This window comes from Streptopelia decaocto, assembly GCF_964273445.1.
Source record: "Streptopelia decaocto genome assembly, chromosome: 19".
Taxonomy (NCBI): Eukaryota; Metazoa; Chordata; class Aves; order Columbiformes; family Columbidae; genus Streptopelia; species Streptopelia decaocto.
Window position 1 is genome coordinate 3,000,334 of NC_138674.1, and position 26,552 is coordinate 3,026,885.

General features: G+C 49.3%; 3 protein-coding genes across 4 annotated transcripts; all 3 read left to right on the plus strand.

The window, feature by feature from the left end:
- Positions 1–109: 109 nt before the first annotated feature.
- On the plus strand, positions 110–6,409 carry LOC309448135 (complement decay-accelerating factor-like; the record flags this gene model as incomplete). Its single annotated transcript, XM_082069399.1, has 11 exons — positions 110–245; positions 493–681; positions 1,125–1,316; positions 1,930–2,029; positions 3,197–3,279; positions 3,774–3,968; positions 4,176–4,235; positions 4,357–4,485; positions 4,569–4,757; positions 5,087–5,183; positions 6,281–6,409. The coding sequence occupies 10 exons, from the start codon at positions 110–112 to the stop codon at positions 5,176–5,178; spliced, it is 1,365 nt and encodes a 454-aa protein (XP_081925525.1). The 3' UTR covers positions 5,179–5,183; positions 6,281–6,409.
- On the plus strand, positions 6,334–16,270 carry LOC309448134 (uncharacterized protein). 2 transcript variants are annotated; one of them, XM_082069397.1, is made up of 16 exons: positions 6,334–6,407; positions 7,078–8,762; positions 9,042–9,233; positions 9,682–9,873; positions 10,056–10,152; positions 10,308–10,393; positions 10,628–10,822; positions 11,386–11,457; positions 11,851–11,874; positions 12,438–12,504; positions 12,690–12,800; positions 13,044–13,229; positions 14,078–14,164; positions 14,715–14,816; positions 15,479–15,683; positions 15,811–16,270. In XM_082069397.1, the coding sequence occupies exons 2-16, from the start codon at positions 8,693–8,695 to the stop codon at positions 15,820–15,822; spliced, it is 1,698 nt and encodes a 565-aa protein (XP_081925523.1). In that variant the 5' UTR covers positions 6,334–6,407; positions 7,078–8,692; the 3' UTR covers positions 15,823–16,270. The 2 variants fall into 2 exon arrangements, with proteins under 2 accessions (XP_081925523.1, XP_081925524.1); XM_082069398.1 differs by lacking the exon at positions 6,334–6,407 and having other exon boundaries at positions 8,205–8,762; positions 14,718–14,816.
- Positions 16,271–17,603: 1,333 nt separating this feature from the next.
- LOC309448050 (C4b-binding protein alpha chain-like) lies at positions 17,604–25,902 on the plus strand. Its single transcript, XM_082069252.1, has 12 exons — positions 17,604–17,963; positions 18,399–18,578; positions 19,263–19,359; positions 19,773–19,855; positions 20,119–20,310; positions 20,703–20,885; positions 21,217–21,399; positions 21,535–21,628; positions 21,992–22,074; positions 22,696–22,902; positions 23,209–23,232; positions 23,475–25,902. Exons 1-12 carry the CDS (start codon positions 17,789–17,791, stop codon positions 23,516–23,518), a joined length of 1,545 nt encoding a protein of 514 aa, XP_081925378.1. The 5' UTR covers positions 17,604–17,788; the 3' UTR covers positions 23,519–25,902.
- Positions 25,903–26,552: the final 650 nt, after the last annotated feature.

A 26,552-nucleotide genomic window follows, 5' to 3' on the forward strand; every position in this document is an offset into this window, starting at 1 on the left:
CACTGCTGCAGAGGTTTGGTGGAGTCTGCTGTTCTGCATCTCCTCCCAGCTGCAGAATCAGCCCCGTGGAGCTAACGGTGTTCCACAGAGAAGCACAGAAACTGCTGCGATGAAGTGTGGAGCACCGGGACAGGGGAGGCACCCAGGCACCCTGAGCTGCAGGACACCCACCGGGGCACGGGGGTCTGGCCACCCCACGCTGCTCCTGGCCTTGCTGTGGCTCGTGGGCACACCTGTGGCTCGCGGTGAGTACAGGGACATGGGATGTGTGGGGTGGACCAGCAAGACCTGCAAAGCTCCCACTTTACTCCTCGGCGATGGGGTGGTGATGCCACCATCCCCAAGCCTGGGGACCCATTGCTTGATGCTCTCATGCATGCAGCCCTGCCTGGAGGGGAAGCCTGGAGCAGCCCAGCCACCCTCTTGGGATGCTCACTGGGGATGGGGTCAGTGAACAGGGGTCTCACCTGGGGAGGTCTTCTGCTGCTGCAGGTGACTGTGGGCCCCCGCCTCGCATGGCCCACTCCAGACCGTCCAGCGACGAGCACGCCAGCAGCTTCCCCATTGGATCCAGGGTGACGTACACGTGCGTGGAAGGCGCCATCAAAATCCCCGGGAGGTCGGACACCGTGGAGTGCCTGCCCGGCGCGCTCTGGTCAAAGCTGCCCGAGCCCTGCGGCCGTAAATACCTCCTTTCTCTGAAACACAGCTCCCTCCCCTGCCTCTCGCTTGGCTGAGAATTGCTGCCCCTTATGTACCTGCCCCTCCCGGTGGGGTACAAACCTGCTTCGCTGAGCTGCTGCTCCTCAGAGCTGCTGATGGGCGCAGGACCCGTGCCCGTGGTCAAGGGGATCCATTGGATGGGGCTGGAGCTCAGGATGCTCATGCGCTGCCCCACGATGCATGCACATAATTTCTTATTTCCTACTAACAGCTCACTGTGCAGCTCACGCATCTTCACCTACGCTTTGCAAAAGATGCGTTCAGCAGAGCAGCAGCCTGCTATGAAAACAGAAGTAACCTGCCAAGAACATGAGGAGCTTTTTCCAGAAGAGCATTGCTGAGGTTTATTTTGCACGCTTCCCTACGGGTGTCCTTTCAGACCCGCTTTCCTTGACCACCAGGGAGCTGTGCTGCCCCGAAAAGATTACGGTTTGCTGCCCTGTCCAAGGCAGACGAGAGGATTAATTTCTTTCCTGTTGGGACCAACGTGAGCTACGTCTGCCGCCCCGGCTATGAGAACACGTCACAAAGTTCCCCCACCAGCACTTGCCTTGAAAACCTGGTGTGGTCAGAGGTTGCTGAGCTGTGCAGGAGTGAGTATCTCTGCTCCGCTTGCCAAAAAGCAGCGTGGGGTTTGGAGCAGCTTAGGTACCTGCCCCCAAACGGTGGGTTGTTATCCCAACAGCTACATGCTTAATACAAAGCGAGGTGCATATTCCTTGATGTTAATATTTAAGGCTGAACAGCAGGAGTATCAATAGCATTCTTTGTTGTTGTTTTCTAATTTTCCTGGCATGAACAGACCTGTTTTGATTTTCGTGTTAGGAAATATGTTTGCATCTGGACATGGCATATGCACAGGACAAATGTCCATTTGCAATTCTAGCGTTGACCTTCAGAATTAAGACAAAGCATATTTCTTGATGAAATCCATATCAAAATAAGGCTGATGTGGCCTTAGTACATTTTTTGCACTTGAGTAACTTACCACCCATCTATTGAAATGGAAACATCCCTACAAATACCCTCCTCTGCCCCGCTGTGAGATGCTCACTGCTGCGAGCGTGGGGCACTTATGGGGATCCTCACCTTCACCTACAGCTGATTCTGGCTCGTGCCAGCTCAGCTGGCACACGTGGGACATAAAACACTTTGGTACCTTTGGGTATAACCCTCTAAGTCCCTCTTCTATTCCTCCCTCTCCAGGGAGATCCTGCGGTGAGCCGGGGGCGCTGCTGGGGGGCAGGACGGTCCCTCTCACGGACCTGCAGTTCGGTGCCAGAGCCAACGTGTTCTGCGATGACGGGTGAGTCGTGGGGTGATGCCCTGAATTACAACCTCTGATTCAGTGCGATGGACCTGTGGACATGGGCTGGGCTGATATTTCACAATATATCACCCATATGGTGTTACTCCGAGTGCTTTTTCCACTTGAATTACAGCTTTGGGCTGGGGAGGAATAAGACACAGCTGAAGGGAAGGGCCTGGGCTCTGAATTTATTGCTGTTTTTTTCTTTCAAGCGTCACCCAAAGGCAATTTAACTGCCCCAGGGTACCCCTGTAGCATCAGTTTGTAACTACAGACTTCAAAACGAGTTACTCAAAGTATTTCAGTGTAACGTATTTGAGATATATTGAATAAAAAAGGGGTTAGGTTGGGATTTTTACAATTCAATGCTGTTCGGCTAGAAAACTGCAATGAAACACACTTTCCATCAGTCAGTGAGCTGACTCACGCTTTCTGCCTGCTTTCAATCAGGGCACACATGCACTGGACTGACTTGCAGAATTAAGCTCTTAAGACTCCCACTCGTATTCCTCGGTCCCTAGAGGAGCCAGCTGGCACCATCTGGCTTGTCCTGCCCGTCTTTGCAGCTGCTTCAAATGTGGCAGAGCTTTTTTCTTCCAGATATTCCCTTAGGATGGACTCTGGGGAAGTGACAGCACATCCCACCCTTCAGGGGTTCGGTTCATCTTTGGAAATACACATCAGGGTGGAGGGATAACGTTATCCATCTAGGCAAGATCAGATCGTAGAATTCTTGTCCAAACTATGATTCTTTTTTGAACAATAGGATGTGATTCGGAGATTGGGAAAGATGTCAAAAGATTTATTAGTTTCCAGCAAGCCAATCCAAAAGCTGTTTAATGCAACGTAAATCCCTATTGCCCCCCATCATCCCTGCAGTACCTACATGTGAATATTTGCAGATACCACCACCAGCCATGACTTCTCCCATCCTTGTGATGGAAGATGCTCTGCAGTGAGTCTAAAAGTAGAATAACAAGGATCCTGACAGAGAGCAAGGTGGAGGGAATCTCCTGTCAACCAGCTTCTATAATATCCACATACCTGCTTGCATTAAAACTGCATTTTCTACACCCCTGTTCATACTGGTATGGGGGAAAAAAAATTGTTCTCTGTTTCTGGATAGTCACACAAATTTTTCTTCTATTGTGTATTTTCACTTAGGTACAAATTAGTTGGGAGCAATTTCATCCAGTGTCAACTTAAAGGAAACGATGTGGAATGGAGTAAACGGCCAACTTGTGAATGTAAGATTAATCCAGCCTTACTTTTGGCTTCTCTCTGGTACGTCCTGCACACTAACGTCTAGTCTAAGCCTGTCTTCATACAGCATTTTTGTTGATATTACATGGCAGACCCATCACCAACACTGCAGCTGAGATAACAACTCATTTTGCTGCTGACACTGTATTTCAACAGTTTTGTTCCCACGAGATCAACATTGTTTTCTCATGACTTAATGCAGCGGTGAAGGTGACGGGATGAGATCTCAAGGAACCACGAGCCGCAGCGTTACAAGTTGCCTCTATTTTTGTGACACTTGGAGTGAGAGGGAGAACAGCAGGACAACAGAAACACTTCACAAAGCAAAGGGAAATGATGGAGACAGAAGCCAGTACTAGTTACTCATCTTCAGTTGCCCAAAAAGTTTATTCTCTTTGAAAATCTCAGGTGAACTCTTAAGAACCATTTTGCATTTTCATGACTACTGAAGTTCTTTGCAATACCTTCTTTCCTGCAGTAATCACCTGCTCTTCACCTCCTCGAATTGCCAATGGAAAGCATGATGGCGAAGGTGTAGAAAGATTTGTGTATAACTCAACTGTGACTTACAGCTGTGACTATGGATTCCAACTCGTTGGGAACGTGAGAATCCATTGTACAAACACGGACAAAATAAATGGGGTCTGGAGCGGAGTGGCGCCTGAATGCAAAAGTGGGTTCAGCTGAGTTTAGTGTTTATTATGAGTTCAGTGTTTAGTATGCACCAGCTTAAAATGTGATTGCTTAGTCCAGGACGTGGCAGGTGTAGGTTATACTGCACTTTTAAAGGGAAAAAATGCAATGCTGCTAAAGCGAGTAAGGAATTGTCTGTGCAAGAAAAGCGTAGGGCTCCTGGTAATACTTATTCTTTATGCCCTAGAGAAAAGCATAGCTGCCAAACTTGGAGCCAAAGAAATGGAAAAGAGTCCTTCTCCCCAAAGTGAGTTGAAATAATTCTACGCTGAATCAAATCCCACATTTCCCAACCTGATTTGCTCCTTTATTCCATTTCTAGAAGAAGCCGTCTGACGGATTTCACGCCTTGATTTTCATTGTTTCAGTTTCCCGTGGAAATGGCGTCTGGCCGTCTAAGAAGGCTTTAACCTGGGAAATGAAGCTCAGCCTTTATAAGAAGTCACTCCAAAATACCATCTCCTCCTCCCAGTCTGTGTCTTTCTCCAAGACACCAGGTCAGTCCTGGAGTTCAGGGGAGTCCCTGCTTACCCCCAGTCCTATACCTGTGATTTTCATGTTTTCACCTGTTTGTCTTCAGTGTCGAGGGGCTGCGCTCCCTCAGCATCCAGATTTGTTGTACCTTTGTACAAAACCCAGAGCTACTATTCTCCTGGGACCAGACAAGGATCCATGTGCCTTCCAAAGTACATGGGGATCTCCGGCATCCTCCCGCAAGCCAACGGCTTTGAAAACTTAAAACGGTCTAAAATTGCATCATTTTGTGGAAGTGAGTGATATTTTTTGTCACCTTCTTCTCTTTCATAAGATTTCTCTGTATAATTTACATTTTTCACTGGTTGGGCATCTGGTTCAAAGCTCAGGTTTGACTGCACCGACCTCCTCTTAAAAAAAGCTTTGCTTCGTATGAAATGTATTTTCATTTATCAGTTGTTTCCTTGCCCTCATGTTATTACAGATTTAACTCATTTTCTTTTCCATATTGAAAAGTAAGAGATAACTTTGTACCATTTAGCCTTAAGAGTGCTGGGGCTCCTGTCCTTGCCCTGGCAGAGAGAAGTGATGCTCTAACACCAATATTAACCTGTTCCACACCAGCGTGGTCATGGGCCTCCAGGAAAAGCCGGACACGGCAGAAATGCTGCTACAACAGATTTCCCATCCGTTGCAAAGGATTCTTTTACCCATAAAAAGGGTGAGTGTCAGCTGTACTGAAGCGGTTTATTCGCGATGGGGCTGCTCTCCTGTGACAGCAGAAGAAATTCTGGGAGGAGGCATTTGCACTTTCCTGCCGTTTGCATTTTCCTTGTGTGGTTGCAAAGACATCTGGCACATGCTGCTTTTCCTCCAGTCTCGCTGCAGATGTGGACAAACCACACAGTTTAATGGGATCCCGCCCATCTAAATATATAGTTGGCTTTTGCGAACGCAAATAGCGCTGTAAGCATGAAGCACGCAAACCCTTCCCCGTGTCATTTCTAAGCGCCCCACGCAATGCTTGTACTTGTCAGGACTCTTATTCTTTGTTTTAAAGCAAAGTCTGTCCCACATATCACAATTTTTAAAAACGCATTTTTATGTATATGTTTTGATACTCCAAGAAATGGATTGAAAATCACACAAGAGAGTGCTAATTCTCCTATTCCTTCCCCCATTTGGGTTTTTCTCTCTTTTGGGAATTTCCTAACATCCCAAATCCAGTTATCATTCCCTACTGGTCTGCCCAGCCGGTTTTGGGGCTGGAAGCTGCAGTTCCTCGGAAACCCCTCAGGCCTTATGCAGAACTTCTGAGGGGCTCGGTAATGGCACAGCCCCTTCGACTCGGTGTTTCCACAACCGCACATTTCCTTGCTCACTAGCAACACCAACCTGCTGCCATAACAACCACCGTAAATACACAGACTCACAGGACGGGCTGTAAAAAACCCCAATCTCTCTGCTGGGCTGAGCTGCTCCTTTAAATCACCAGGAATTTCTGGCTGTAGCGCCGTCCGGTTGCAGCTACACCCATGCAAGCTGTCCGCAGGGTTGTGCCAAATGCAAAATACCCACTTCCCTGTCTTGCAAAGTTCTGAGGCCATTTCTCTTAGGAAATTACAGCGCTTCACATGCTAACGTGCATATTGATCTGATTGATCGATATCTTCAGTCCTTTAAGCCCTTTCTTTAGCAAAAACTTCTTTTGCATCAGGCATGGGTTTTTCTCACTTTGTTCAGCTACATGAAAGATAACGGCTGTGGTTTGTGTATCTACTACTCTCGTATTGTGAAGGAGCCACTTCTGCTTTCCAGCTGCAGGAGGGCGGCTCCGTCACGCTGCCGCCTCTGAGCACATCGACTACACGCAGATGCCCAGAAGTAACTGCTAAATTTACTCCCCGGTGTTGTCACACTGCAAGAGGGAAACTGGAAATGTCAGGTTAATGCTGCTTATCATCTTTGTCCTATACAAAGCACTAATTATGCTATATTTCAGTGCCTTTCTGGGGGGTTTGTTTTCATTTAGTAATAAATGGTGATTTTTTTATAAGGGAAAGTCTGAGAATTCAACTGCCTGCTGTTCCCTTTTCTTATTTTATGCTATTCTCAGGAAAGTAGCCTCTTTTGGAGATATCCCAATGATGGTTGGATTTGCTGTTCAATCAGTTCTTTATCAGCACTCTTATTTATTCGCCGGTTTTGCTGGAAACCTCCCGCTGTTCCAGCCGGAGCCTGGTGGGTCCCGCTCCCCTCTCAATGTTCTTTCGCTTCTGCCATCGCTGTCTGCTCGGCCTGATCCGCGCAGCGCGGGGAAGGGATGTCAGAGCGAGATAAAGCAAAGTTGCCCTTGGCAGCCGCAGAGCCGCTATCGCAGGGCTCAGCTGCTGGGGCAGCTCCTGCCCTCAGCGTTTTGGTGCTCGGTTGGGTTTTGGGGCAATTCGGGGCAAAATGGGGAGTGAAGGTGGGCAGCAGAGGGACGGGATGGGCTGAGCCTGGTCTTGGCAGGTACAGGTGTCTCCTCTATGGCATCAGGTAGGACAGCAGCCTGGTTTAAGTGGTTAATCTGAGCTCTGTTACAAGGGGATTTCACCAGGCTGGAACTCCAACAGCTGGTTCTGACGCGCACACAAATGAAGCTGTTCCCTGAGGAGGCTCAACATCACAAGAAGCCTTTGCCAACTACTTCTCAACATCTCGCTATCCCATGCTGAGGTCACTGCTATACGCTATTACAAGAAAATTCCACAGCATTTAAAGCATTTTATTTTTCCTGTTAGCAACTTCATTTTGCATTGTGCAGCCACCAGCCAAATTCAGATCTCAGGTGACCAGTGACCTGTAAAGATATGTGGCCAAGACACATCTGTGTAACTTGTCAGTATGTTCACAAGTATTTTAAAGGAATGCATTATCCAGACTGCTTGACTCCTCCGTTAAGAGAACACCCCTTGGCCTCATAGCAAGTGCTTTTGTTACATATGCTTGGAGCTTAAATTGTATCAGAAAGGGAAATAAACTAGAAAAACTATCTGTAACTTTGAGTTTCTCGGTGGAAATATTGCTGTTTCCTGGATAACAAAGGCAGACAGAGGGAGGTGGGAAGGTGCGGGCAGGCTGCTGCTGGCTGCCCTTTGTGTCTAACTGGGAGAATTACAGTGGAAATGCTGGTGTCCTCACTGTGTTATTCTGTGTGTAGGTGTCAGCAGAAGCAGCTCAATTAGCAGCTTCAAAGCAGGGCTGATTTGTAGCCTGCTGGTCTCCCATGCCCATCTTGAGCTTTTCTTGCAGAAAAACTCCTTTTCAGAGGCAACTCTTCCTAGGGATGGGCAAGCGATGTTTGAAGGTGGTTTGGGGGGTCTGGTGCCCCCGAGCTGCGCTGGATTCCCTGGGCCAGATGCTGTCAGAGAGAGCAGGAGGCACCGATGAAGACACAGTTCTCATCCCTGCAGGCAGCAGAGCCATTGCCAAGGGGTGAACGGGACCTTCTCTGCGCCTCCCAGCTCTGGGGAGTCCTGCAGATTCACAGCTGGAGCTGCCATGTGCTGCCCTTTGTGTTGATTTTTGTTTCTTTTCCTTTGGGACTTGGCGAGAGGGTTGTCTTTAGCAGGAGGTGCAGATAAATGATTTGAAGGAGAGGCTGAGGCAGCGGGTGTCTGGAGAGCCCCACCGCATTCCTCTGGATGCCAAGAACGTCTCTTGGAGCAGATAAGACTTTCATTAGAAAATTTCCCGGGGGTGAGATGGCAGGGAGGGGACGGGCAGCAGGCAGGAGTCGGGCCATGGGAGCGGCACCGCTTTTGGCTGCGTGTCCCACAGCGGACGGTGCTGCTGGCAGCCGCCTCCTCCCGCTGCCCGTGCCTGGCAACAGCTCCCACGCGTGTTCTGGAGCAAATCCCCGACCCCTCCCCGGAGCTCCGGGAGTGGCCGCGCTGCCCGGCAGCCCCCGGCTTAACACCCGGCTTGGGAGGGCGCTGCTCGGCTGCCGGTCCCGCTCCGGGTTCCGCTCCGTTTCTGCTCCGGCTCGCGGTGCCGCTGCCGCTCCGGGTCCCGCTCCTGGTTCTGCTCCGGTTCCTCTTCGGGTTCTGCTCCGGTTCCACTCCGGGTCCTGGTGCCGCTGCCACTCCGGGTTCTGCTCCGGTTCCACTCCGGGTGCCGCTCCTGGTTCTGCTCCGGTTCTGCTCCGGGTCCCGGTGCTGCTGCCGCTCCGGCTGACCCGGGGCAGCGATGGGCTCCGGGCGCCGCCGCTCGTTCCTGCCCGCGCTGCTGCCGCTGCTGCTGCTGCCCGCGGCGTGGGGTGAGCCCACGGGGAAGGACGGGGGAACGGTAGGGTGAGCCCGGGGGGGGAGGGCTGGGGAGTGTGCGGTGAGCCCTGTCACCCTGGGGTGCGCTCCGTAGGGGGGGGGTGCTCCACGTGTGGGTTTGTTCCACGAGTGGGTGGGCTGCGTGTACTCCACCCATTCCTTGCTCTGTGCGTGTGTGTGCTGTGCTCTCCTGCAGACTCTCATGTCCGTGTGTATTTCTATTCATGGAGCTTTAGCAGAAGCCCCGATAAATCCAGTTTATTTTGCCACAGGTGACTGTGGGCCATTGCCAAATATAAGCCACGCAGAGCCCCTAGAGGACACTAAACATCGGGAGAGCTTCACGGTGGGCTCCAAAGTCAGGTACGGATGCCTGATGGGTTTTGTTAAGCGCCCCTTGATGTCAGATACCATCCAGTGCCTTGTGAATTCCCAGTGGTCCCACCTCCCGGAGTTCTGTGGCCGTAAGTATTTCACTTTCTCTGAAATTAGTTGCTTGGAGCTGTGTGCTGCTTGTGAAAACATTTTCCGCTTTAGCAATCGCTGTTTTGAGGATTTCCTCATCCAAAGTGACGCACCATGAAGTTGTTCATCATAGAATCTCTTCCTGCCTCTTTTTTCCTAATTCTGCCTACTCCGTCGGAGCTGCTGCTGTGCAGGAATTGGCAGGGGAGGTAAGCGCTGTGCTTGGGAATGACTGAGAGAGCGCAATTTTTAATGTTTAAAATCTTTTGCCATGAAATGGTCACCTAGGGATATTTTTGAACTGCACAAATTAACAATCGCACTCTTAAAAATATTAATGGTATCCATATTCTTAGGGAGGCTTGGACTTATGTTTATTCATAGCTGAATGCAAAATATTGTTATTTTTTGCTTTGTAACTGTTCATTTTGCCTTTGTTGTCACCAGGTAGCTGTCCCAGCCCGCCACGTGTAAATTTTGCTAAAGTATCACAGGAACACGAAACACAGAATTTTTACCCTGTTGCAGTCACGGTGAAGTACATTTGTCGCCCAGGCCATGAGAGTTCCACGGACCAGCTCCCCACCAGCACTTGTCTTGAAGATTTAACATGGTCAGAAGTTCCTGAGCTGTGTCAGAGTGAGTGTCTCCGTATCGTTTCATTTTCTCCAACATCCTCCAGCTGCCACATCCTCAGTGCTGTGTTTTCAGTGCATTTTGAAGTGATGTTGCCTGGTTTGACATTGCCATATTGTCATGAAAAGTGTTTTTTTTCCCTCATCCTTCAGGTATCCTTAAGGATAACCTTATTCTCTTTTTAGGGAAATCTTGTGGTATTCCAGCAAATCCAGAACACGGTGAAGTTGTTACAAATGATCACCTGCTTGGTGCAAGAGCAACTGTAGTTTGTAACCGTGGGTGAGTGTGAAGTCACCAGTCACCTGGCTGGAGTCACTGGTGTGCGAGCTGGGACAAGGGGCTTTGCCTCTTGAGTCCTCAGCACCTCTCTGGGGTGTCACATCCTTGGCTGGTGACAACAACCAGGTTTGCTGATGTGCCTTTTATCCCTGTAGGTACACATTAAAGGGGGCCTCGCCTTTCATCTCGTGTACCCTAAGGCGAGGTGAAGTTGCCTGGAGTCAAGTTCCAGCTTGTCAGGGTAAGTGAAGCTGTCCAGTGCTTGACTGGAAATACTAAATATTCCAGCTGGGAAATACTAAATTGGTGTGTTCATTTTACTAAACGGAGTTGGTGGCCGGTGCTCCCATTTCAGCCCCTGCTCCTGGTGCAACGCGAGCCTGTGTGCAAGCGGCCCTGGGGTTTTCCTCTCTTCACACCGTGAATCACAGCATCCCAGGGCTCACCTCCTCAACTCTTTATTTTTCTCCCCCAGCTATTTCTTGTCCTCCGCCCCCCACTATTCCCGACGGGCAGCACAACGGGAATGGTACAGAGGAGTTCGCCTACAACTCGGTCGTGATGTACACGTGTGACCCCGGGCTCCAGCTTGTAGGAAACGAAACTCTTCTTTGTACAACAGAGAACAGCGTTGACGGTGTCTGGAGCAGGTCTCCTCCCGAATGCAGGGGTGAGCGTTGCTGGATAATCATCCTGTTCTCACGTAGTTTTTCATACTGTGTGGTTAATTAGTCCTAATTGCTTCTCTTGGAAAGAGAAGGAGCCCAGCCTGGGCAGGCGTTCCCATAGGGTTGTTTCCAGGGGAGCAGCACCTGCGTCCAGCAGCGATGGTCAGCGAGTGCTTTGCGAGGTGCTGAGCTGTGCTGAAGAATAAACGCGCACAATCCCACACAGATTTACACGTCTCCACGACTTTAACAAACAATGTGTGAAGCGTGTCGGTAACTGCAAAGCTGGTGGACTAAAGCTGAGAATGGAGTTATATCTTCTATATCTTCTGTCCAACAACCCCTGGGCAGCACAACCAGGGGACAGCAGGCTTGTAGTGTCACCAAGAGGTCCCTGTGTGACTCTTCCACAGATCTCACTGTCATAGCCACAGATGCACAGGTCAGAGTTCACCTGCCCACGCTATTCACTCCTCGCTGAAGTATTTTATATATTATATATAAATGGAGAATTATCTAAAATAAAATGCTGACTCGTTTTCCTTATTTTTTTTTCTCTCTATAGTTAGTGCTACAGCAGCAACAAACCAAACTGAACCCTTGGAAGAGAGGACAGCAAATAATTTGCACTGGCTAGGTAAGAGTTCAAAAGAGGCTTTCTGCCTCAGGGCCACTTTAATTGCTGTAATTGCACCCACATCAGTCACCTGTGACTCCACAAAACTGTTGGTTTTCTGCCCTCCTTGTCCCTCCTTCATTTCTTTTGGTGGGTCCATCTTCCAGTTTCTAAGGGGTTCACACAGGCTTATTCTCTGGTCTAATCCCCTTTTCTCTCTGCTCCAAAAGAGCAGGATGATGTGTGTAATAGTTAATGACAGATTGTCCTATAGCACTTTGTCTTCTCAGCAGTGTTATGATTATCTGGGTTTAAATAATATTGTTCTGTGGGTATAGATTAACTTCCCTGTTGACTTATCAGCTTTGTTAGCTTCATTTTTCCTAACATCAATTTCATTGTTTTCTTCTCTAGTGGGTGTCATCCTTATGTGCATTGGTGAGTAGCTTAAAATTTCAAATATACTTCCCTAATGTGAAGCTGTTATTTGCCATTAAATACCTGGAGTCTGTGTTTTGGTTTATTCATTTGACTGCCCCTCATACTGAGCATCTCCAGCCAGGATTCAGGGGGTTTCTGTTGTTGCAAGCAACTGGGTGGATTGTCCAGGTCTCAGTATAGAACATTCCATCAGTTTGGGATGAAATGAAAGAAGCCAGTGTAAGAAGCCAGCCAAAAATTGTACACCCTGTCACTCTTTAATTGACAAAACTGCTTTAAAAGGCCTTGGCAGGCATTAAAAGATGAGAGATCAAGTACTAACGCTGGTCTGTTTAAAATACAAAAGAAACAGGTGCTGTCTATAACAGCATTAACCAAATGAGGATCCCACCCTTAAGAAGATGAGCATCCATCACACCTGGTGGTACTTTCTGTGCTGCGTTCAGAGACCAGGAGGGGGTTTGCTGCCAGTGTTTTACTAAACTGCAGTATTTCACTTAAATTACATACTGATTTTGTTGTTTATTTTGAAATCATTTTTGCTTCTTTGCTTGTTGTAGTCGCAGCTGTGATTGTTGGTGTGATTGCAGCTCTTCTCATCCACAGATGGAAAGACAATAAAAAACGGTAAGTGAGCCTGAGCTGCCCCTCATCAGTCATAACTTTCCCTAATGATAACTGGATATTTCCTTTTAAGCTTTTTTCCTTTAAATAGTAATAACCTTCAGTATATATTTGCACATTTAATGCTATCATTCCACATTGCTAAGTTGCTTTTTGTTCTATGAACTTTCTCCTTCCTGTCTCTTCAGCTCCGATAATGCGTGTTTACCAGAGCACGAAGTGAATGGAAGGGATCTACCAATGCACCCAAAGATAACGGATGATGGGAAGCGGCCCGTGCTGTGGCATTCCTATTTTTGGTAGGATTGCTTGTTTGTCTGCCCAAAACCTCATGTTGACTGTACCCACAGATCTCACCGGTGCTATTTCTGGCTACAAACCTCGCCATACCCGACCACCCCACTACGGTGCATCCTTATGCCTCTAAATTCTAACACCGCTCGCCGAAGAGGCAACGGCTGTTTTGTGGGAGGGTTTGCTGTTCGCCGGCTGCTTTTGGGGTTCAGCGGGAGGGATTTCCAACCCGTCCCTCTCACCCGCAGCCACACAACGAGTTGCCACGTGTGTCCGAGCTGCGAAGAGCGGCTGCACGCCGCCCTGGCCCCCCGCGCCGTGCCCGGGCACCGCGGCTGTGCCGCCTGCGAGCGCTGGCTGCGCGCCCAGCCCGGCACACCGCGCACCTACCGCGTGCCCAGCATCGAGGAGACCCACAGCCCAGCAGAGACAAGGTACCTGCGCTGGTTTGCCTGGAAATGGGCTCATTTCCTTCGTACAGTTAGAAACTGGAGCGGGTCCAGAGAAGAGCAACACGACTGGTGAAGGGACTTGAACGTAAGACCTATGGGGAGAGGCTGAGGGAGCTGGGCTTGTTTGGTCTGGAGAAGAGGAGGCTTAGAGCTGAGCTCAGCACTCTCTAGAACTACCTGAAGGGAAGTTATAGCCAGGTGGGATTGGGCTCTTCTCCCAGGCATCAGCAATAGGACAAGGGGGCATGGGCTTCAACTCTGCCAGGGGAAATTTAGGCTGGAGATTAGAAAGCAATTCTGTGCAGAGAGAGTGGTCAGGATTGGAATGGCTGCCCAGGGAGGTGCTGGACTCACCGGCCCTGGAGGTTTTTAATCTGAGATTGGACATGGCACTTAGTGCCATGATCTAGTCAATGGACTGGAGCTGGACCAAGGCTTGGACTGGATGATCTCTGAGGTCTTTTCCAACCCAGTCAATTCTGTGATTCTGTGTGATTCTGTGAAACCTTTCTTTTTCACAGCTAGCATGCTCATCGTTTGGACTTAGCTTGAGAACAAGCAGATAAACACCCCAGCACAGAGCTGATGTTTTTAGTTGCTCTGGTCTGAGGGCCAAGGACATTCTGAGCGCTCTGCCCACAGGGGTGAGGCAGCGAGATAGGGGGGCAGAGCTTGCCTGACATCCACATTGATCAATAGGATGGTAGGCCTTATTTTTGAGGAAAAAAGGGTATTTAGGAAAAAAACAGTAGTTCCGTAGGGCAGTGGTTATTCTCAGAAAGCCACGTGTTCAGATGCATTCAGATTGGCTTTTCTTTCTCTACGATCAGCTCTCCGGCCGAAGCTGCAGATGCGCTGCGGGCTGAGGGTGCAGGAGAAGCTGTGAGTGATGCAGAGCAGCTCACGGACCGTGAAAGGTTTGTCTTCCACTTAAAAATAGACGGATGCCAAGGTGGGATTGAATAAAAATCACGTCAGAGTAGAGTAGAACTGTATTCAGTAGAAAATAAGGGTATTCTGCACCTCCTTGTTTATTCCCACTTCTTTCCTGTCTTGATACTATGCTGACTGTTGTAATGTTTAATTACTATTAAAATGCTAATCTCTGCTTATTTTCCCCTAAAACAAAGGCACTCTGGACAATTTTTGTGCTTTGCTCTTTCAGTGCTTTTCAAAAGCATTCAGCAGGCACACGTGTTTCTCCCATTTCCTCACTTGTGTTGCTCTGTGCCAGTCGCACCGTATACTGCGATGGTTGGGAACTGGGGATCTAGATGATAAAGAGGCACAGAAACACCTCCTACATTTTAGCCAAGTGAGGGAGGCTGGTTATAGAGCCAACTCCAGGTTTTCATCCTGCCTACGACAGTTCCTCAGTCCCAGAGAAGCTGGAGGTGCCCAGTTTCAGGGGGATTTTTGAGTTTCCATAGAGACTCCATGTGCATCCTCCCCTGTTCTTCTCCACAGCAGCCACCACATCTGTCCCATCTGCGAGGACTGGCTGCGAGCCCACGATGACCAGCATGGGACCCATCATGTGGCACCCACCAGGGAGCAGCAGGACCGGGGGTGAGTGTGGGGCAGCCGCTTAACTTGAAATAAAACGTAAAAAATTATGAGGGTACGCGAACATCGTTTCCGCTTGCTTATAGCTTGGTATGAGGATAAAAGTGCGCTGCATGCTTGTGAGCAAAGAGAGGTAAAACTGGTGTGAGGTTTATTTGGATAACGCAACAGGGCTCTGAGCAACTTAATCTAGTTAAAGATATCCCTGCTCATTGTAGGGGGTTGGACTAGATGAGCTCGATGAGCAACGAGGTGACCAAAGTGATGCTGTGTGCTCAGTTTATTTTTTGATGCTTGCTCGTGTTAGTCTGGTGCTCTCTCAGGCCAATAGCGTCACCATTGACAGAGGCAAATTCAAATAAATATTTGGTTAAAATAAACATGGTTTAACGTGTGCATCCACCCGCTTTAGCTTTTGTAAGTACAAACTTCTTTTTAGCAATCATTTATTTCAAGCTGTTCCTTGCTATTCGCCCTAACCCTGGAGGCGCTGTTTCAGCTCCGCGCTCACGAGTTGCTGCTAGTTTGAGTTTGAAGTCTTAATACATTTGAAATTGTTAAAGAAAGCAGCTTTTGTGGGTGCCACAACCTGTGTGCTGTGGCTTGGCAAGGAGCAACTCCTGACACCAACCCATTGAGGCTCACCCTTGGTTTTCTCCCCACAGCCCCGGGGGTCCCATCTGCCCGCCCTGCGCCGACCGGCTGCACCTCTCCCACGTCCACAGTGACACGTCGCGCTGCCCCGTGTGTCCCCTGGCCGGGGAGGAGACCCTGGCTCACCTGGTCGCCCAGTGCACCCCCGGTTGCCACGTCTGCCCCGTCTGCACGGCGCCCACCCACGCTCACCTGTGCCAGCCCCGGCACCCCACGGTAGGGACCTGGGCACCCAAAACGCCCCCCAGGAGCCACCACGGCTGCAAAGGTCATTCCTGCCAAAGCCCAGGGGTTGCAGAACACCACAACTCACCCTCATTAACTGCTCATTTCCCTGTTGCAGGATAAATGCTGACGGCTGTAGCATCCTCAAGCTGGTCAGAGGGAAGGGTGAGTTGCTACACTGACTCCTGACGTCGCCAGGGATGAAGTTCTAAGTGCAATAAGGCAACCTGGAGTTAAGTGTCTGAGTCCGCAATCAAGAATTTCTTCGTAAAGAAGCAGGAAAATCAAACGCGCTTCAACTTCAGCTCCATGTTGGTATAGTGCCTAGTGTTTTATTTTTGCAGCTCTTAAAGAGAAGCTTTTAAAACATCAGTAAACATTTCTTTCCACTAGGAAAACAATTTCATAGTGAATTCCCTCTTTGCACAGTCTTACAAGATTTACTTGTATTTTTTTAAACTACTTGTTTACTCTGGTTCCTTTACTAATGTGCAGATAAGAGTGCGAAACTTGCAGTATTTATAGTAAAACTGTTTTGTAAATAAATGGAATATAAAATAAGAAATACTAGTATCCTGGCTAGGGTTTGTGGTGGGTTTTTTTAAATTTTATTTACTAATCAAACCTTGTCATAAAGTGCTTTGAAGGGTTTTGCAGTCTCATTCTTTGCTGGGTGTAATCAGCTGCTAATTGCAGCTGTTGTGTTGAAATGTTGTCCGGAGCGGCTTGCCCGGCCTTTCCTGGGAACTGGGATGACGAAGGCTGTGCTGGAGCAGAGCCCATTTCCACCCTGGGCAGGGCTGGGCGGTACTGGGGAAGGTGTGCGCTCCTTTCCTGATACGACCTTCCCTTGCCCAACCCCGAGTATTCCTGCACAGGTCATATTCTCTGCCCAAAGAACCAAGCTGCAGCTCCAGCAAGGTGTTCAGAGGATTAAACCAACTGTTCCCCACTTGGTGTGCGTGGGCTTGCAGTCGTTTTGTATTGCTTTGGTGCGGAGGCAAAATAAGTCATAATAAGAAGATGTAAGAATTGCCTTTCTGGTTTATTGATGTTTGCCAAGAGGTTAAATTTGTTGGTGTTCTGGCAAGAGACAGGCAGCGCCGGTAGGACAGGAAGGTGTCGTGTAGTTATCCGACCCTGTTGTATTTGTTATCGACTGGGACGCAGCACATTTCTGTGGGCTTGTGCTGACGGGCACAATCCTGATGCCACTTTGAGGAGGGAGAAGCAATGGCCACCTGAACACCCGAGCTGCCCCGTGCCCTGGTGACATTCCCCACTGCCCCCTTTTGATCGTGCCCTCTAACATGGGGCTGGGGGCAGCCAGGGCTGTTCTGGAGGTGCCAAGTGCTACCCCCCGCACACCCTGAACCTCACCTCGCTGACACAGAGGGAGAGGTGCCATGAAGAGATGTAGGGATGGTGCAACCCAGGTGTGGCAGCAGGACAAGGGCTCTTCAAGGGGGAGCCTGTGGTGGCCTCAGGCTGCTCTTGAGTTGAGGATTAGGGGCTGGGCGATGGGCTGGACCAAATTCATCTCCCAAATAGCAAGTGATAGGATGAGAGGAAATGGCCTCAAGTTGTGCCAGGGAAGGTGCAGATTGGATATTAGGAAAAATTTCTTCACTGAAAGGGTCGCGAAGCGGTGGAACAGGCTGCCCAGGGCAGTGGTGGAGTCACCATCCCTGAAGGGGTTTAAAAGACGTGTAGATGAGGTTCTAAGGGACATGGGTTAGTGCTACATTTCGGTTGTGGTTGGCTTCGATGATCTTAAGGGTCTGTTCCAATCAGTATGATTCTACGATCCCTCGCCCAGCAGCCACTCCCACGCATTTACAGCCTTGCTGAGGGTAAATCGTGCAGGCTGCGTGCTGGGTTACTCATCCCTCGCGTATAAACCGGGCAGGAGCGGCCACCGGAGACAAACGGCAAAGAGCCCTGAGCCCAGCGCCAGCCGCCGCTGTTAAACTGTTTCTCGGTTATTAAGCCGCACCATTTCGTACCCGCTAAAGGAGAAAGCGCAGGGCAGCCAGCCCGGAGCGCCCGTTTCCCCTCCAACAGCCGTAAAAACCCTCCGTCTTGCCGTAGCGGTGATGACACTCCGAGAACAGCCCGGCCTCCTCCCGCCCGCCCCGGAAAAGGCTGGTCCGGTGCGCTCCTTGTTGCTGCGCAGCGCTGCGCAGAGCCCCGCGGAGCGCGGAGCGGCCATGGGGCTGCGCTGGCTCTGCGCGGTGCTGCTGGCGCTGCCGGCGCTGCCCGGCGCCTGGGGTGAGCGGGGACACGGAGGGACAGGGGCTGCGTGGGAAAAGGGGGAGGCTGTGCGGCGCGGGGATGGGGCTGCGTGGGAAAAAGGGGGGGACGGTCTGTGGAGCGCGGGGATGGGGCTGCGTGGGGAGCCTCGGCCGTCCTCGGTGACAACTAATGGTAAGACAAGGAGTTCAAACTGGAACACAAGAGGTTCTGCTTAAATTTGAGAAGAAACTTCCTCTCCATAAGGGTGACAGAACACTGGACCAGGCTGCCCAGGGAGGTTGTGGAGTCTCCTTCTCTGCAGACATTCCAACCCGCCTGGACACCTTCCTGTGTAACCTCAGCTGGGTGTTCCTGCTCCATGGGGGATTGCACTGGATGAGCTTTCCAGGTCCCTTCCAATCCCTGACATTGTGTGATCCTCCCCCTCGCCATCCTCCCTGTTCCCTGCAGGTGTCTGCCCTCCGCCACCGAGGTTCATCTTTGCCGAGCCCACCGCCCCCCTGAACGAGTCCTACGCTGTGGGGACCAACCTGACATACAGGTGCCGCCCAGGATACACGATGGTCAAGTCCCCCGTGGTCACCTGCCTCTCCAGCTCGCACTGGTCGTCGAACCCCAACTTCTGCATCGGTGGGTTCTCCCCATTGCAGGCTCTTGGGATTGGGGTGGGGGATACAGCCCTTGCTGCACCCTTGCTGCTCACGGCTCAGCACAGCCGAGGAGGAAGAGGATGATGCTCCCCAGGTCACTGCCCTTAGGAGAGCTGAGAACAAGCGCCCACCCTGTGTACCTGCCTGGAGTTAGCCTTTCCACTTAGAAAAGTTAATCTCTGCCCTTAATTACTTTACTATCTGTGCTATAGTGTAAAAGCGATAATATATTCACACAGAAACAAGGTACGGTGTGGAAAAGGCTGTGGGAGTCTGTTGTAATGCAGGTGTACTGGCCCTAGGGTGGCCAGGGGGTCCCTCCTGGTCCCCTTTTCCTTCTCATTGTTGCCTTTCCCTACTGACTAAGACCTCTGCCTCTGACTAAGGACTCCTTATCAGTTTCCTATCTCAGTGAGTGCATAAACTTTGTCCTTTTTTATTTCTCCTTAGCTTTATCTGCACTTTCATTTGCTTTTTATTTGTGTTTTTCAGTTTCTCCGAAGTTAATGTGGATTTTTTATCTTTTCTGAAAGTGCTGGTACTTACTCGTGAGGGAAGTGCCTGATAAATGGTCAAGTAGCCTGTAATGACCCTGAACAGCACTGTCACCCTAATAGCTATCACGCTATTAAATAACGCAAACGCTGATCATTTGCCCTTCCAGGGAAGTCATGCGGTCCACCGAACATCATGAATGGCAACTTCGAGTACACGACCAACCTCTCGCTTGGGGCGACAATAAACGTCACCTGCAACGTCGGGTAAGCGTCAGCCCGGGCTCCTGCTGAGTCCATGGAGCCGGGGCCATGGGTGACCTGAAGGGCTGAGGTGTTCTGGGGGTGCTCAGAGGGGTGCGAGAGGGGAAATGTGGTTACGGTGCATCAGTCGCACTCAGCTCTGCCCAGGAAATAAGCTGCTATTTGGAGCTGCCGCTGCACAGCGCGGGGCTGAACCGACTCGGGTGGGGATGCCGTCTTGCTCGCGCTCCTGTGAGTTTGTATCCACCCACGGCACGCATCAAATTTCCTCTAACTGCATCATATATTGCATTTCTTTAGGTATTGAGTGATGTTATAGGAGGGCTAGGGCGTACCATTAGAAACTAAAACTTCCTGGATTACCCAAGGTTTTCTTTTTACTTTTTTCAAAGAGATTCAACCTTTTGTTTTCTTAGGTACCGACTAATCGGGAAGCCATCTGTGCGATGTATAGTTAGAGGCAATGAAGTTTTTTGGGATGACATTCCACACTGTGCCAGTAAGCAGATCTGAAATGTTTGAAACTATTACAGTCTATCTGATAGTTCGGGGAATGGCAGGTGGATACTCTCTTCTTGGCTCCTAATGCAAATTAAATTAGCTTGTCCAAAAATCTCCGTTTTCAAAGGGGAAATAAATTCTAAGAGGTTTGTTAGTGCTGTGTGGGCTTTTTTTGTTTGTGTTTTTTGGGGTTTTTTTAGTAGCTAGACCTCTGTTTTGTATTTGATATTTGCATTTTCTTGCTGTTGCTTTCCCGTGCAGTTATTCCCTGTTTACCACCTCCCGCGATTGAGAACGGGCAGCTGAACAGTGGGAACAGAGACTTCATCTACGGCATGGCTGCAATTTACAGCTGTAACGATGGTTTTGATCTTATTGGAAATAACACGATTCACTGTACAGCAGCTGATAACCTTAATGGAATATGGAGCGGTCCAGCCCCTGAGTGCAAAGGTAAATGTTTTCTTTCTCTCTTTATATTCTTTTGACTTTGCTTCTCATCCCTCTCCTGCTCGGTGCTTTCCTGATGGGCTGCCAAACATGAGGAAGTTGATTTGAGTCTAAAATGGTTTACAGAAAGCTCAGCGCAGTGATCTCCCAGGTTGTGGTCAGAGGCAGGGCTCGGTTTAATGGATTATTCAGCCCACAGAAATCCTCCCTCTCCCCGCCTACGCCTCGGGCTTCCCACAAATGAAATAAACTCACATGCTGCAATTTCTTAATATGACGTCTCTGTTCACGGGGTGCAGGTCTCTTAGTAACCTTCTCGCCTAATGCCTCTGGTGTCACGGCACGGCTTTTCCTTCTTGTAGTAAATACTCTTATTGTCTCATCTTCACTTGCAGTGGTCAGGTGTGAAAATCCAGCCGTGAAAAATGGGAAGAGGTTGTCTGGCTTTGGCCTGGAGCACAGGTATAAAAGTACAGTGACTTTTGAGTGCAATCCTGGTCATGTCCTGAATGGCAGTAGCGTAGTTACTTGTGAAGCTGACAATACCTGGAAGCCACCTCTGCCAACGTGTGACCCAGGTGAGTGAAACCAGATTTATTTCCTGGAGAAGTGGCACTGAATTAAGGGCTGTTGGGCAGATTAGCTCCTGAACCTCGTGCACTTGTAGTTGTGCCCTTGCAGAGCATCCTCCCTTGGGTCGGTTAGGCAGAGATGCTTTCAAGTCTCCATCTTTTCTCTGGTTAAGCAAACTGCTGCTGTTTGCTAAACAGGTTGCATGCAAACTGTGTCACAGACACTGACTCAAACAGGTTAAAATGTTATGCGCTCCAAAACGTGCATTTTGCTATTGTCACGTAGATCCTTTGGGTAATCTTCTGTACTAACCTTGCTGTTGTCTCCAATCGTTAGTCTGTGGTCCTGCTCCACAATTCCCTTTTGCTGAGTTAAGCAGCGCTGTGGGTGACAGTTCTCCTGCTGGGACTGAGCTGAGCTATCGGTGTAAACCGGGTTACACCGTGGCACAGGGAAAATCCTCCGTTGTCACTTGTCTGAGTGATACGACGTGGTCTGCAGACCCAGACTTCTGTATACGTGAGTATCTCTGTTCCTCCCCTGTCGTGACCGTATGAGCGATCTGTTCACACTTGGGATGTTACTTATTCTGGGATGTGGGTCATGCCCATCTCTGGGTTTGAAGTAATTCCCGCGCTGTTTGTTTTCCTCTAGGACAGCAGTGTGCCCGTCCAAACATAGAGAACGGGGATGTGAATGCAGACAGTTTCCCGTTTGAGACAGTTGTGACGTTCACTTGTCATCCTGGGTGAGTGGATATTCTCATTTAAGCAAACGAGACTGACACAGGGGTCAGAAAACAGGGGTCATGGGCAGGAACATCCATCACCCCCTCCCTCCCCAGTTTCTCAGTGCAAGTCTGCAGTGAAACCATATATATTATGTCTTCAGTGAGATGAGCATGTGGCAATGTGTGTGCTTCATAATGCAGTGAGCTGCTTCAGTTTGGCTCTTATTAGTGCCCTTATTTAGTGGCTTTGATGTGGCCAAATCCCATTTCATAGCAGGGGCAACTTCTGGTTAATAACTTGCCTGTGTGCAGTGGTAGGAGATGGGGGATCCCTCTCTGTGTTGTCTTCTGGAAAGTACTAAACTACTTCTTTTTCTTTAGGTATGAATTAAAGGTGCCATCTGCCAAATGCGTGGTATCGGGAAATGGAGTTGATTGGGATCCAGCATCTCCATACTGTGAAAGTAAGAGGGAAAACCCTGCACAGAGCCATTCGGATAACAGTTGGGACTGTGCCGGTGTTGCTGTCTTGCTGGTGGGCTTGGGCTGCTCTTACTTGTGCTTCTTAATTAAATCAACTGTAAAATTCAGGATTTCAATACTAACTCCTGCTGTGAGACCTTATGTGCAGTATTCTTGTACAATTCAGAAATTATGCTGACAAAGCGGAAGGAGCAAGGGAAGAGCAGAAATAATAGAAAAAATCACAGAAGGAAAGTTTTCTTTCTCCAGTTACCATGGAAGTACAAAGATAATTGGATGTTAGAACTCTGTCCACTCAGTCTGGTATAATGCTGGTATTGAGTGTTATGAAGTCAGTGTACAGCGTTATGTGAAGCTAGAAATGGCTGAAACATTTCTTCTAGCCTGATTAGTCACTTCAGCAGCTTATTTCATGACCTGAGATCCTGGAGTTGTGGTTAACAGGCAGTAACCAATGCCTGGTACCAAGAGAGAGAGCTCGAAGTGTTTTCAATTGCTGCAAGGTGTGTGACATTGGGCTGCACCTCCTTTTCCCCGTATGCTTTGTCACCTTTTCAGTTAGGAGAAGTTCTCAGATGTTCTTGCTGATGTTCCTCTCCTAGGACGGCTCCAAGATGTTCTCTGTGAAGAGCCCCCCACGATTGCCAATGGGAGGCACAATGGCACAAAGGGCACGGACTTTGTCCAAGGCTCCACCATAGCTTATAAATGCAATCATGGCTTCACCCTTGCTGGAGAGCCCTTTCTTCGGTGCATTGCGAGAGATCAATACCAGGGAGCCTGGAGCAACCCTGCTCCTGAATGCAGAGGTGACTGTCTCCTGTGTCTGTCTTTAAAATACTTATTTTTTTTCTCCCTCTGTGAATTCTCAATTCTGATAGTTCTGCTAAGGAGTGAGCCTTCGATGCTTCTTGAAACAGCTTCAGTTAAAATCTATTGCTGAAAGAGCATGATTATGTTGTGCTGTGGACTCGCAGGCTAATGGGAATGTCTCCTGGTAAATGCAGGGGTCCCGTTCTGCGTGTTGCCTGAATTGTGCATTGGTTCTGATTTGTGTTGTGTAGTCTGATGAATTACCATGCTGAGCTTCATGTTTTGCCTCGCTTCCTTTCCAGGTGGAGCGAACATGATCATTGTTGGTAAGTAATACATGTCCCTGAACCCCTGTACCGCACTCTTGCCTATTCTTATGTTATTATCTGCTGTGTGTTCTGCTTGAAATAAGCTTCAAAGCCTTCCACTACAGTCTGTTGTCAGATTTATATCGTTGTTGCTTTAAGATCATGCTCTGAAAAGGGGAGGGGGAAGGTAAAGGGGACCAGGGAGGGAAAAAATAGTTGAGTATGTTTAAACACTGAAGCTTCTTATTTGTCTCTTGTAGGAATCTTCCCCCTCCTCCTGGCAATGCTGGTTATGAATGTCTAGAAGCAGGGAGGCACCCGTAGATGTGGTGGATGTGATCACGCTCATCCCAATGCTCTGCTTTTCCATCCTGTGAAATTGGCCTTGAATCCTCAACCAACCAACCTTGGATCACGAAGCCAAGACGCTCCTGCCCGGGTGACACTCGCGCTTTTGGCTGCAGCAGCCACAGGTTGTGTTGGACCCAACAGCTCGTGCCCTGGGATGGGGTGAGAACCCGCTTATCCCCATGTTAAGTCACAATGATGCCAAAGACCTTCATACTGTAATAAGACTCCAGGAAAATCATGCACTTTGAGTACCTCCAGATATTCAGTTTTTCAGCCGCTCTAAGGTCATGTTGTGCCTGGTCCTGAGCAGGAATCACGAGTTTGTAAGTGTCCTGAGGTGAAAAGCGCTGCCGCTGCTAAGAGGATTAATGGTGAATGTCTTCATGGGAGTGATATATGCTTGAAAAAATTAAGTTTGATACAAATAGGATGCATAAGTCACGTATTACCTGTGGATACTGAAAGCATTGCAAGTCTTCATATACAAGCGCTGTTGTAGCTGTTACTTCAAGGCAAGTCTGAATGACTGTACAAATACCAATCCTTACAGGCCAGTAATTTTACTGGAGAGAAAAAAAATGAAATGCCTTAGTACAAAGAGCTGCTATTGTGCCTCTTCCTGTATGTATGAAAACAAGTTTTAAACCTCAGCCAAAGGTCTCTCTCTGCCCTGGCACTGTCTTTGTATCACGCTGAGATTTGCGGAAACACCTTTCCTGTCTGTGCCGTGACTCGACGCTTCTCTGCGGGCTGTGAAGCTTTGGGTGGAACCGATGCGGGTGGACGCCCAGGACAGCAGAGCTCATGGGCTGGTGGTGTCCGGGCCGAATGCTGAACTTGCAGGTGTCCCAGCAGATGCCACCAAACATCAGGAACCTTTTCACTTTCTGCTCAAATGCCGCCTGCCCGGGGCGACTCTGATGCAGGGAATTTGTCTGAATTTGCACTTTTTCAGGTGGTGCTGTGCACCTCAAGCTCAGCTCAGCCCCGGGACGCCTCAAGGTGATGCTGAGGGAGGACAAGCAGGATTTTGGCCTCTCGTACCAGGCAACTGTTGCTGTGATGCTGCACCCAAAGCAGATGCTCATCAAGCCACAGCCTTAATTGACTCCATTGTGGGGATCGGGGACACAAGGCCCACGTCTTTTGTGCACTTTGTTTTCCTCCTGTCTAACCTGACCTAGTTGATTGTCGTGTTGAGGACGGTTTGCAAGGGTGGTTGTAGGGGAGCGAGGCAGCGTGGTGTCCCCAGCTCAATTCAGGCTTTGGTCCTGCAACAAGGACAGCTCAGGTGATGGGATCTTGTCTGAACCCAAAGACAAAGGTGAAAGTGCCCTTGGTTTGCTTGGCTGATAGAAAACCCACTTTGTGATGTTAGTGTCCCTCCCTGGCTTTAATTCTGCCTTGCTAAATGATCATTTAATAAGCAAAAGGGCTATGTAGCATCTTGTAAAATTAAGTGAAGAACTGAAGGTTTTCTGGGAATTTTGTTTATAAGGAAAACAAAACTGTGCTGGGATTTAAACTTGTATGCAGCTATTGCCTGAACCTAGCTTGAGAAACTAGGACTTTTAGCTGCTGGTAAAGGAAGATATTAAGGTTCAGGGTTTTGCTTGATGCGGAGGTGACGCATATGTGAGCTTCTCATGACGCGCACTTGGGAACAAGAAGTATTTGAAATGTGTCTATTACATGTTTTTGTTTCTGCATTTTCACCAGCGCTTTCCTGTTAACAGGAACATGCGTCTAATTAGAGGGCAAAAACACAAAGAGCCATTTCTATCAACACGTTAGCCGTGTTCCAAATAACCCCACAAAGTTCTCCCTTCCCGGCAGAGCATTATCCTGTTCAGCTGTCGCTGGGGCGCCACAAGATACTGTTTTCGGAAGCCAGTCTTGCAGAACAAGCACTTGCAGATTGCTGGTTATTTTTATTTCTCTCTTCCCATAAGCCATGTGAGTGACTAGATGAACAGAACACAACTGTAAAGCCTCCTAGCTTAGTTTTCTGTTCTGTTTTATTTTAATCCAAATACAGTTGTTCCTATTGCATAGTCCAGAGTGTTTTCTCCCAAATGATTTAACACCTGGTTTAGGGATAAGCTTGAAATGATCTCTCCTCGCAACCAAATGGAAGGAACTGTAAATGCTGTGACATAGTTTATGGCTGTGGTGACCAAAGTTTACCATTGAAGAGCGTTTGTCTACTGTGTTTGTTACTGAGTTGTACATAATTTTACTTCATTAGTGAGTGTAACCAATCAAGTGCAATTCTGAAATGTAAATCTTGGATATGTGAATATTGGAGGCTCTCTGCCAATAAAAGGGATAAAAAGACTTGAGTAATGCACGTCTCGCTGCCTGTTTTAGGCTCAGGAAGCCGCGATGTGAGGTGGGGAGCTGGAGGTCATTGCGGCTGCTCCTACATCAAAAAGTCCCATCTGTGGATTTTTATTCATGCAGCCAGTGGTGAGGGATGATGGCGGGTTGAATGAGTCCTGGAGCAGCCCAGGCTGGGAGGATTCGGGTCCTGACCTGAGCATCCCGACCTGAGCATCCACGATCCTAAGTGACAGATGTGTCCCCAGATGCCACTGGTCCCGCATCTGCAGGAGGAGGGAATGTCCTGCTCAGCCCTTCCCATCCGTGTCCCTTCAGCCAGCACCACCTGGGACCTGGGCCACCTCCCTTAACCACGGATGCTCTTCACTGGGGGCACCTCTGTGCCTGCACCCTCCCCTCTGTCACAGGTGCCCGCGGGCCACACAGGAGGTTCCAGGGGCTTGTTGTTCCCTGCACCGGGAGCCAAAAATAGCAGCAGAAGCAGCATGTATGACCTTCAGCATACCCGGGAGTGGTGGCCGTGCCCGCCCTGTGCTGGGGAGCCCACGGGTTCCGGTCCTGCGGCCCCGGGAAGCCCCGGCAGCTGCGGCTCCTTCTGCATGTGGGGCAGCAGGAGGAACCAGGGGGGTAGCAGAAGGAACCGG

What these genes read in the sequence shown, in the direction of transcription:
- LOC309448134 (XM_082069397.1), top strand. Translation starts at nt 8,693, where the DNA reads ATGGGCTCCGGGCGCCGCCGCTCGTTCCTGCCCGCGCTGCTGCCGCTG. An exon ending in TGTCATCCTTATGTGCATTG is followed by an intron (nt 11,875 to 12,437) that starts GTGAGTAGCTTA and finishes TGCTTGTTGTAG; the next exon opens with TCGCAGCTGTGATTGTTGGT. An exon ending in AGGGAGCAGCAGGACCGGGG is followed by an intron (nt 14,817 to 15,478) that starts GTGAGTGTGGGG and finishes TTCTCCCCACAG; the next exon opens with CCCCGGGGGTCCCATCTGCC.
- LOC309448050 (XM_082069252.1), top strand. Translation starts at nt 17,789, where the DNA reads ATGACACTCCGAGAACAGCCCGGCCTCCTCCCGCCCGCCCCGGAAAAG. An exon ending in GAACCCCAACTTCTGCATCG is followed by an intron (nt 18,579 to 19,262) that starts GTGGGTTCTCCC and finishes TTGCCCTTCCAG; the next exon opens with GGAAGTCATGCGGTCCACCG. An exon ending in AACGTCACCTGCAACGTCGG is followed by an intron (nt 19,360 to 19,772) that starts GTAAGCGTCAGC and finishes TTGTTTTCTTAG; the next exon opens with GTACCGACTAATCGGGAAGC.